A 12,512-nucleotide genomic window follows, 5' to 3' on the forward strand; every position below is an offset into this window, starting at 1 on the left:
CATGAAGGTCTATCTCCCATTCTCGCATGAATGTTCATAAACATTGTCGACATGTCAATACCAAATTGAACTACAAAATATTAAATGTAAGTTAAACAAGAACTTAATTAAGGTTTATGATTATGTATTAATATATATACCTTAAGTCCACTAATTGAGACCTATGTCTATCCTATAGAACTATAATGGAGCGATTTAGTAAATCCAAATGATATTTGCCTCCTCCGTGTTCTATTACTATATTGTTATAATTGAAAAATAAAGAAATAAAGCAATTAAATGTAATATTAAAATTCTAAAATTTTTGTCAGAATCTTTCCTATCACATGGGTATTCTCCAAAATATAAATAATTGGATTAATCAAAATATCTTTATACAATATGCACATCCAACGCCAATAACAAAAGAAAAATGTAATAAACTAATGTTAACATTAGAATTTTAAGAATTTGGACAGTTTCTCCTATAAATTGGGTATTTTCCAAAATGCAAAAAACTTGATTAATTAAAATATCTATCTACAAGCAATACCAACATCAAAAACTAATAATTGTTAATATTACAATTTTAAAAATATATGCAAAATCTCCTTTATATCATATAGGTATTGTCCAAAATACAATAATCTAATTAAGCAAAATATTAATATGCAATGTCAACATCCAAAGCCAACTAAGACCAATTAAAAGTTAAATACAACCAAATCATTCATAAACTTGTGTCTATGTTAAAGTTTACTGTAGGGATAAAAAAAGGGTGGTCAAAATATTGCCGATGAAGCGGAGGAAAAAGCCAAAATGATTTACTGTGGAGGAAAAAGCACTAGTTGGTAATTATTTTCAAAGAAGGATTATTTCTATTATTATTATTTTTTTTAATAGCTTGTTTTGGCTACAAACTCCGAAAGTTATCTAGAGTAATTTTTTTTGAGGAATTCAAATATGAAAATTTTTTCATAAGCTCCTATGCACTTATTTATTTTTAATGTATTTTTAATATTTTTAATTATTACTTAAAGGAGTCTAAAAATAAATAAAAACACTTAAATTTATTTATTTTTTAATTATTTTAAAATAAATTATTAAATAATTATTTCCCATCAAAACAAAAATAAATTATCAAAAAATTATTTATGTCAAAATTTAATTTTCTAGAATTCCTGTTTTGCCACCCAATTCTAAAACAATTTGATTTTAAATTCAGCTAATTAGTTGGAACTTGGAATTTGCTGCATATCATAAATCAGGGCTAGAGATGGTAAATCAAGTTCATAGAAGAAAACTATGTTGGTGTTTATTTTTTTTATTTGCTTTCAAACTTTATGATTTTTTTTTTCACTTATTATTATTATTTTTTTAATTTTTTGACCAAAAAAAAGTCTAAAATATTTAACTTTTTATTCAATACTAAAAATAACTTTTTGAAACAACTAAATCATAATTTCAATATGACCCTCATCCTATTAATATTTGAGATTTAACAAAAATAAATAAATAAATAAATTAATACTTAATACTATTAAATTGTAGTTAGTATTAAGTTAAATTAAGTTCTAATTAGATTTAAGTAAGAAAAATGAACACCACCTACACCTGGATCAGCATTCAACAATCTTGATTGCATATGAAAATGTCCTGGCCTCATAAAGGTGCAGCTGTGCCCTAACACTAATATTGGTTCCCAAAGTCCTAAGTCACCCAATAATTCTACACACATTTGTCTTTTGTTATTAAAATTAGTATGAATCAAACAATACTCAGATCTGATTTATATCATAATTTGAAAAAAAAAAAAAAAAAAGCAGTTTATATACAAAGAAGCATCCTCTCTCAATCTTCAAATCAGTGGATAAAGAACCATGGTTTTGTTTGTTTGCTTCCCCACCATTTGAAAGAGGAAAACTTCAAGAAATTGGCTTCCTCTACAATCCAAAGCTGTCCTTTCTGCAATGTTCATCAATGTCACCATTAAATTTCACAAGTTAAAAATAAATCTAAAACACAAATACCAGCTAAAGGCGCCATCTGGACATCACATGAAAATTCAATATGTCATGTTTTACACATATGTTTTGTATCAAAGCATTTTCGAGTAAGGAAAGCCACCATAAATGATGATACGGATCTTTCTTTCTTTAAATGCATCATTTAATTTAATAAATACCCAATAAGTGATCCAATATAATCACTTGTCCAGCCTGGAGAATTGATAGGCACCATCAGATGCCCTGTACAATACAATGCTCCTCATTTTGGTATATTTAGAAATAATAATATAAAAAAAAAAAAAACCATTTGATGTTTTAATAAGAAAGAGGAAACAAAATTTAGAACCCATGCAATTCTGGAACAGCAAGAACAGAATAATTCAACAGATGCAAACATGGAGGTAAGTAACTTTTTTTTGCCCCGAAATAGAGGATCATTTACCAATCTAGTTTTTTAATACTCTGGGGCATTTATTTATACTGTCTTTATTTTTTGGCATGTCCTGGGGTTGATGTATTCCATGGAATGAATGTCCAGACTCCAAAGGAGTTAAGCAGGTGATTAGTAGAGCAAGTTCACCCCAGCAACACCCAGATGGCAGATAGTACTGATTCAAGTCTTTTATTATTTTCTATAAACTGAGATTCCATTCCTGACTGCAGGTATCAATGAGTTAAAAGTGAAAATTTCTCTCCCTGGAATGCAGAATATCTCTGGCCATTGCTCCTAGCCATAGCAAAGGGTCATGTAATGAACATTTTAAAAATTGAGAACATCTATTAGGAGTTTTATTTGTATTCAGGACTGCTCTGCATGATTTCTTCTCCGAACATGTAAATATTCTCACAAATTATCATGAAATGAATAATAAAGAAACATAAAGTCCAACTAGATGCATGACTGCTAATCAAAGTTGTAAACTCCTAGAGTGCAAACATTTAATCGCTTAGTAGGAAAAAACCTCTACTATTTTTGATAGTGAAACAATTCATATTACTTCTTCAGCCCAAACCGAGGAATTCCATACATATGCTACAAAATGGACCTTTTTTGAAGGCAAATGATAAGATTAATAGTGCACCAAAGCACACAGGATGTATACAACAGGCACTAAAGGCACAACCAAAACAGAAATAACACAAAAGACAACTTCCTCCTTTAATGAAAACCTAATCAATCAACAAATTTAATTAAAGGCATTGAGCCTTTTATGTACAACTTTACACAAAAAAATTACTAAGGAAAGAGCCTTTCAGAACATGATCAGACAATTCATTATTAAACAATCTTTGATTTCTTTCTTTCCAAATTATCCAAAAATGCACAAAGGAGTATATCTCCAAACCTTCTTACGTCTTCTTCCCATAAAGGACTCATGTCACCCTAAAAGAATCTCACTAATGCAGTATATAACACCCAAGGAATGCCAAACAAAGAAAAAAACAACTGTTGAAAGACCATTGTCTTGACACCGTGAAAGAGAATGTGACCAATAGCTTCTTCTTTGATTTTATATAGAAAGCATCCAACAACCAACAACCAACAACCAACAACCAACAACCAACAACCAACAACCAACAACCAACAACCAACAACCAACCTCTCCTCTGAAACTTTTCATGTGTCAATACCATTTTCCAACAAGCTTCTCATGAGAAGAAACTTGCTTTAGATGTAACCCTTGGATTCCAAATAGCACTTGTCTGAAAAAAAATTGAACTCTCTAGCTCTAAGACAACATATAAAGAAATAACAAAAAAAGTATCATTCCTTAAATCCATCCACACCACCCCATCCTCCCTTCTTTACTCACCACCTTTCCTTGCAATCTGGAGAAAAATTTCTCTACATTGTCCAGTCCCCAATCATTTAAATCTGCCTTTCTAATATCTAGCTTGCACATAACACCACAAGCATGCTTTCGGCCTCATTAGCTATAAGCATTGTATCAAGAATTTGCCTTCCCTCTAAGAAAGCATTCTATGACTTGTAAAACACTTTTCCCACCACCTCCTACAATTTCTTTGCCAATACTTTAACTAGAATTTTATACAATCCACCCACCAAGCATATAAGTCTAAAGTCTTTCAGATCCTTTGCACCTTCTTTCTTTCAGATTAACACTAAAAACTTAGTGTTGAGGCTTTTCTCGAACCTCCCTGAATCATAAAACTCCTTGAAAAGGTCCCATCTCCTCATCTTTCACAAAACCTCAACTAAATTGTTAGAAATCCATTGAGAACCCATCGAACTTGGGACTCTATCACCATGAAAAACACCGAACACCTAATCCTCTAAGAACGACGACTCCAATTTTCCTGCTTCCTGCCCACTCAAAGCTTCAAAAGTTAACTCATGAATGTTAGGTCTCCACTCTTCTATATTAGATAATAAGTTGCAAAAAACTAATACCACCACTTCCTTTATCCTATTCCCCTCAAAGATCCAAACCCCATTAATTTTAATCCTAACCAGAACATACCTTCTTATATGTGTATTAATCATTTTGTAGAATAATTTAGTATCTCTATCACCCTCCTCCAGTTAAACCTCCCTAGATTGTTGCCTCAATGCGGCTTCTTTGGAAAGGACCCACTTGTGATAGTCTCCCTTGCTATCCTCCTAGCTTCATCTGCCTCTTGAGAAAGGGCCCCTTTCCTCTCCTTGGAGTCCCAGAATCCCACTTGATTTGAGTTCATCTCCTTTCTAACTAAAATTTCTCTTGCTGCAAATGTTTTAAGTAGGATGGTTGTAAGAGCTGAAGATACAAGCTTTTGGTAGGGAAGAACAAGATAAGGGTAACACTTATTTAGTTTGTAGATCATATGATTTTTTTTTTCTCAAAAGCTAACATTGAGGAGTTGCAAAACCTTAAGTTTACCTTAATGGTTTTTTGCCACATATCAGGCTTAAAGATCAACCTAGAAAAAAGTTTTGTGGTAGGTATTAATGTGAGTGGGTACTATATTCAAGATTTAGCTTTGTTGTTAGAATGTAAAATTTTGTCTAGCCCTTTGCCTATTTAGATCTCCTTTTATGGGGAAAATGAGAAGGGGACAAGCATTTCTTGTGAATGTAATGCATCATGGGCACAAGGGCAGTCCTCTATTATGATGGCATAGTGGGACTACATCCCAGGATAGTCCATACGTGAAGGAAAAATATTGAATCAGGGTAGGTCAACCTCTTTGACATGACAGTCTGGTTGCCAAGACCTAAATCCAAAGTAGATAACATAGCACATGTAGGCCGACCTCCAAATATGAAAATAACATGTCCCAATGAAGAGTTGGAACAAACTTTGGAATAAGAAAGAGCACATGCAATGAAGTAAGCAAAGGAAGCATATACAGACAGCAGCTTTAAACATACTATTAAGGCCACTGGCACCTTCAAGGTGCATGTTTAAGGGTAATATAATGAAGGTGATTGTGCACCTGGACAACTAGTTATGAAAAGAAATTAGATTAGAGAAGCGTTACCCTGTCAATAGGTATGTTGTTTTGAACCGTAGCATACCAAGTTGGTCCAATCGCTTTTATATTGCAATATAGCAGTTATTACCTTTTTTTGTTTACAGAATAACGCTTTAAACACACATTAGTAATATAGTATGGCTTCCCTAAGATTGAGTCTGTGTAGTTCATTAACTCGCATTAATAATCTACTAAATATAGCTAACAGTCGAGCTGTTTTATACAATTTATATAACAAATTTATATTTCATTCCATCATAGCAATAGAGAAACAATATTCCGGACACATAAAACAAGAATCTAATTAAATCCACTATCTGCTCATGGAAACATTAAGCATTTAGGGGAGAAGGAGGAAAAAGCTGTTCAATTAGATACATGAATGCACATCAGCAAACTTGAATTGACCCAGTACAAAGTATACACTCCAAGTTCCCAAGGCATAGATTGAACAACTGGCACAATGTATCAACCAAGCTAAAAGAATCCAATTCGACATTTCATCAAACAGATCACCACCATAACAATTCAAGACCCTCGCCCAAAAACAAACAAAATACAAAAATCAATTCTACCAACTAATGGTGGTCACTAACTTTATAATGTGATAATTAAATGTGAAGAAAAAATAGAAATAAAGGAAAGAAATTACCAGCCAGAAGCACGGTCGCGGGCATTAATGTTGCTATAGAATCGAGAAAGGCGGCCAGTCTGGGGTTTGGGTTTGCGGGATTTATTCCGCAAACCGAAGATCTCTTGCACAAGGGGAACATGAACCAATACTAGCTTCCACGCCAACAACCAACCTGCATCAATCAAATTCCCAATATATCATAAACCACACAACACACGAATAAATAAAGAAAGAGGAGAGCGGCGTACCTAGAAGAATGAAGGATAGGACGAAGGTGGTAGCGAGGAACGGGCGTAGAATGAATAGATTGAAATGATCCAAATTAGAAATAACATATTCGGATGAATCGAGAGATTGGAAGGAAGAAGAAGACGACGACTCCATCAGAGATCCAAACGATGGATTTGATTTTACTTTACCAGAAATACGCTTTGATCGAGACAAATCTACCAACGCTTCCGTTGATGCCTAGTTTTTATTTAGAAATAAACCTTGACAATTAAAAATTTTAAAATAATATTGTCTTAAGTTAACAACTTAAATAAAAAGACTAATTTAAAATTAACTTATTTCATTAAGTATTCGATTAATTTTTGTCCAATCTTACCAATTTAATAACATAAAATTTATTACTTAATTCTTATCTTATCAAATTTATTTTTTAATTATAAGTTAGAAAAAAAATAACATTTAGGATTTTAATATAAAATTAAATCAATACGTCTTTTATTCGCTCGAAATCTAATGTCTATCGAGAATGTATCATAAGGTAACACCCTTCTAAGTTTTAAATAAATGTCTCTATTACTTAAATTGAAGTAACTATGACGATTGATTTGTAAATTAATAAATACCAAAGAATGAATGTGATAATATTGATAATAAATAAGAACATTCACACGAGGCATACATATCAAACCAAATTAAACAAATAAGAAGGGAAAGTGCGTACCTTAAAAATAAATCAAGAGTTTTCATAAAACAATAAAAGTTAGTTCAATAATTACTAACAGTATAAACAATCGTGTTAATATCCCACATCATATGTAGCATGAGTTAACTCTAATAAAAAATCAAAAGTATAACAATGTATAGGCAACAATGAATTTGACATGCATAAGTCCACAAAGCGTACTCAATGAAATAAATAAAAAATGATATCTAAAGATTAAAAGAACTCACAATTATACATAAGAAAAGTAGAATTATCTAAAATGGACAAAGTACTTAGCAATAGGGCAAAAACGAGGTGTTCATAAAACAAATTGGAATAAAATATTTAGAGATGATATTTAATCAAAATAAAAATTAAAAAATCATTTTCAAAGTGTCCAAAATGTAACCCAAGTGTTAAAATAATTTAATCAATCATCTATCACTCTAGATTAAATCAAATTTGTCATCATACTTTTGAACATCCAACAACATAGCAAAATAAGGGAACATATAAGGTAAATCCAAAAAAATATCTAAAGATAGAATTTTATCATGAAAAAAAATTGACAACATCTCTGTGTCTAGATTACAATCCAAAAGATCAAAACATTTAATTAAGTGTCAATTAATACTAGATTAATTCAATTAAGAAACACTAGTTAGAATAGAGATACTTGCAAAATAAATCATAAAAAAAAACCTAGAAATGAAATTTTACCATGAAAAAAATATACAATATCTACTATGTGTCTAGAACAAAAATAAGGACCAAATCATTAAATTATGTTTAGATTAATACCAAATTTAATCACAAGCACATTAATAAAAAACATGGTAGAAATCGGATTTATTTGGCTAATTCAGAAGCATGATAAAATCAAGCAAAAAAAGAAAACAAATGTAGAACCCAATATGTCTAATTTAGAGGAAAAATAACAATTTGATTTAATCACAAAAGAGAAAATTTCAAATAAGTCAAACTATCCTTGACTACAAAATGGATTAGTGCAGCAAGTGTATAAAAAAAAATTATTTTCTCCTATTTGGGAAATTGTTTTTCAACAAAGCTAGGCTCTCTAAAATTAAATTTAAGAAGTCTAAATTAAGGGGAAAATATCAAAAAATAAAAATAAAATTAAAGAGGCCATTAAATAATTTAATTTTACAAATCGAATTCAGGTTTCCAAAACAAAGTGAAAAATGAATGTATTAAAATATGTTTTTATATCTCTTAATTGAAAAATGGCTTTGGACTCGAACAAAACTCTATCAATATATGTAGGAAGTCTACATCATGAAATCATAAGAAAAATTTTAGAGAGATTTCGACTTTTCATTACAGAGGTTCAACAATTCAAACAAAACAACAACAAAGTGAACAATCTAAACATCACAATAAAAAACAAATGACCAAAAATAAGACCAAAGGCAATAAAAATCAAATAAAAGATCTCTTAGCCACCTATCATATATTATCAACAAGCCTCAAACATGTAAAAATAATTCCAAAAAATAAAATAAGATAACCATAATCTCAATTTTAATAGGTATTGATCAACATAAGATCAATCAATCATCCATTAACTTTTCATCAATATATTATCAACAATGAAAGTGACCTTCACTATCCACATGAAACAAAGATAATTTCTATACTAAATAAGATGGAAGACAAAAAAAAGATATATGGAAAGATAATCATAATCAATGTAGGCAAGAAAATAAAAAGAACATATTTCTCTTCCAAAGATACAAGCTTACTTCTTTCTTGTTTCCATACGTTGAGTCTTGTTTTCTTAATTGTTAAGACTTCAACTTCTCTTCTCACAGCCGTATGTTCCTCTTTTAATGGTTAAGTCATGGGTGTCTTTTTCTTCCTCCAAAAAGCTCTCAAAACTTCACCTTTTCTCTTATGCGTGTGTGTCTCCAAAAATTTGATATGCAACCGCTTTATGGTTTGATCTCCTTTCTCCAAGTCTCCAATGGCAGTTTAACTCTCGAAAAGACCTCTTCTTATGGTCATGGGTATCTCCAACAGTAGGCCGCCTCTCTTTGTGGTTGTGGGTATCTCGAACATTAGTCCACCTTTCCCAAAATCTCTAAATGGTTGTGATCCTTCTTTAGGTTAATCTTGTACCCAAACCTTTTCACAAAATTTACTCATTGATAACGATTGATTCAAAAACAGTTAACAGATGAAGTGTATCATTTTATGTGAGTTTTTTCATTACCTCAAGAATCAACTTATTTGGATATCTATAATGAAAGTTTGTCCAACATATGACTAGAAAGTTCACCCGAACCTTGTCACAAAATTTACTCCTTGAGAATAATTGATTCAAGAAAAGTTGTCAATAGATAAAATGTAGCCTTTTCTGTTAGTTTTTCATAACTTCCAATAATCAACTTATTTGGACAAGAAAACTTTCCTACTCTCTCTAAATCTCTCCAATCCGTGGATTCCTCCTTAATGTGGCAGTAGTGTAGGGACCCCTCCCCTTGGGAAACACGTGGCACGCAGCTCATAGTGACGCGTGGCACGTGTTATCAGCCGGACCATCATCATCCGGATTCCCCTAAGGATACGCATGGTGCAGTTATCCTATCCGGACCGCCTCAAGGAAAGGCAAACGACGTTTCGTCTTCTCCTATCCAAGGAAGAGCAAACGACGCTGGCAGAGCGTACACATCCGGATAGTCTCCACAACACATCCGGATAATCAGCATGAGCCATCCGGATATAAATCTTCTGGATGGTCAATTAAAGTGAAGCGAGTCTTACACGCAATCACAATAAGCAACCATGACCCACATCCCATCACCTGCAGAATGAGAAGACAAGAGGAAGTGACAGCAAGTCACTTCCCACGATCATTCTGCATAATCGCTTCCCACGATCTCTGACAGCCGCATCACCTACCATGGTCTCTGACAGCCATTCGTAGGATGATAGTGCTCCTACTAACACCTATTGTCATCATCACAACAGAAAAGATCTCCTCACCATTAATGAGAGGAACAATACCCCTGAAGCTGGATATATATACCTTCGCACGAAGAAGAAGGGGAGATCCCCTGGTAACCTCTTGATACCTAGTAAAAGGCCAACTGATTTATATATCTCTCTTTCACCATGGCTAACAAAACCATCGGAGGGTGCGTCCGGACACCCTGTCCGGATGCCTTTTGCAGGTGTAATCGCTGAATCAAGAACCCCTTGTGTGTTGAGAATCATGTGTCCATCCCTCTAGCAGCAACGTGGATCACCGGATACGCGAGGCGACAACATTGGCGCCGTCTGTGGGAAACTTTTACTTTTTATTTTGATTCAGTCACTAGCAAAGATGGCCACACCTTCCCAAAGTCGATCATCTGGTAGAGAGGAAGAAGATAATCACGAATGGCGTCAAGCCATCGAAAAAAGACAGTTGGCGAGCGAAAAACAGCTAAAAGCTCTCCTCCAGGAGACGGAGAGGTTAAGGGAAGAAAACGCTGTGTTACGCATTCAAGCCTCAACATCAGGACCTCCTCGTCGTCAGCGCTCAAAAGGCCAGGTGGCAAACTCAAGGCCAGAGCCAGAATCAATATATCCTGGGTCAACAGGAGCTGTCCCAGGAACGTACAACGCAAGGCCCCATGAGCCACGCACACCCATGCCTCGAGCTACCCGTGAGGAAAGCTCAGATTCCACTCATTTCTCAGCAAAAAGACAACGTGATAGAAAATCACAGTTGTCAAGTTCTATGCGCGCAAGACTAGGCCCACAAGAGCCTGGGAGATCAAGGCCACCAGCAGCCACAACCCGGGCGCCACGCCCCGATCCTATGATCGCTCCCATGGTGCAGAATGTACCTCCGCATCGTGACCCCATGGTCACCCCAGCGATGCGGAACGTTCACTCACACCTAGCGGAACGACCAGCTGGGAGAAACCTCCCAAACGAGCCACCCATTGGCTCCATCAGCAAAAGGCTGGATGACATGCTCTCCACGCCCTTTTGCTCTCATATCACTCATTACGAACCCCCAAGGGGATTCCTCGTACCAAAGTTTTCCACATATGATGAGACCAACGACCCCTTCGATCACATCATGCACTATCGACAGCTTATGACGCTCGATATTGGCAACGATGCATTGTTATGCAAAGTATTCCCCGCCAGCCTTCAAGGGCAGGCCCTCTCATGGTTTCATCGCCTACCTCCTAACTCTATTGACAATTTCAGGGACCTCTCTGAAGCATTCGTGGGACAGTACTTGTGCTCTGCTCGACACAAGCAGAATATCAGCACCCTCCAGAACATAAAAATGAGAGACAACGAATCCTTGAGGGAATTTGTGAAACGATTTAGCCAAGCCGTACTCCAAATAGAGGTTTGCAGCATGGATGCTGTCCTACAAATCTTCAAGAGAAGCATTTGTCCAGGCACTCCATTTTTTGAATCACTGGCAAAAAAGCCTCCTACAACGATGGACGATTTGTTCAGACGTGCTAACAAATATTCAATGCTCGAAGATGACGTGCGTGCAGCCACTCAGCAAGTTTTGGTTGCCGGACGGGCTTCTAGAGATAACGCGGACAGACATGCCAAGCCTCCGGACCGTCCAAAACCAGTTGACCGGAGACAGGACGGGCCGAGTCGTCCGAATAGGCCGCCCGTCACACCCCTATCCGTATCATACGAAAAACTTCTCCTAATGATCCAAGGGTTGTCCGACTTCAGGTGGCCTAGACCCCTCGAAACGGACCCATCCATAAGAGACCGCAGCAAGAAATGCGCCTTCCACAAAGACCATGGTCATACAACAGAGACATGTCGATCCCTCCAGTATCTAGTTGAAAGCCTCATCAAAACAGGACATTTAAAACAGTACCTCCGCTCAGATACTGGAGGAAGGGACGTATCTCAGCATCATAACTCTGAGGCCCCGAGGGCCCCAGTCGCCCCCAAGGCTGTCATAAACTATATCAATGGGGGCCCGTCTGACGAGGAATACGATTCCAGGCGTAAAAGGCAGAAATTGCTGCGGGCCGCGTCAATACGCGAGCGCATTAATTCCATCCGGTCGGGTCTTACTGGAGAGGGCCCTCGCCCCATAGATGGGACAATCATTTTCCCACCAGTAGATCCCACCCGGACGCTACAGCCACATCGCGACGCCCTCATCCTCTCTCTAGAAATAGGAGATTTTGATGTAAGACGTATCTTGGTTGATCCAGGCAGTTCAACCGATCTAGTACAAGCATCAGTCATTGGCCATATGGGACATAGTCTCGTGGGTCTCGAAAACCCCGGACGAATCTTATCCGGATTCAACGGATCATCAACAACATCCTTAGGAGACATTATACTGCCGGTTCGAGCTGGACCAGTCACTCTCAACGTGCAATTCTCGGTGGTGCAAGAATTGTCACCCTTCAATGTCATCTTGGGACGCACATGGCTTAATTACATGAAAGCCATCCCTTCCACATAT

The 12,512-nt window shown here is 35.7% G+C and overlaps 1 protein-coding gene across 2 annotated transcripts; it reads right to left on the reverse strand.

The window, feature by feature from the left end:
* Positions 1 to 1,692: 1,692 nt before the first annotated feature.
* Positions 1,693 to 6,607, reverse strand: LOC100249007 (uncharacterized). 2 transcript variants are annotated; one of them, XM_002284279.5, is made up of 3 exons: positions 6,348 to 6,607; positions 6,118 to 6,271; positions 1,693 to 1,944 (listed from the first exon to the last, which is right to left on the reverse strand). In XM_002284279.5, coding segments are annotated over exons 1-3 (291 nt in total). In that variant the 5' UTR covers positions 6,484 to 6,607; the 3' UTR covers positions 1,693 to 1,943. The 2 variants fall into 2 exon arrangements, with proteins under 2 accessions (XP_002284315.2, XP_059590857.1); XM_059734874.1 differs by lacking the exon at positions 1,693 to 1,944 and having other exon boundaries at positions 5,680 to 6,271; positions 6,348 to 6,596.
* Between the last annotated feature and the right edge of the window lie 5,905 nt (positions 6,608 to 12,512).

Source organism: Vitis vinifera, chromosome 18 (genome assembly GCF_030704535.1).
Source record: "Vitis vinifera cultivar Pinot Noir 40024 chromosome 18, ASM3070453v1".
Lineage (NCBI taxonomy): Eukaryota > Viridiplantae > Streptophyta > Magnoliopsida > Vitales > Vitaceae > Vitis > Vitis vinifera.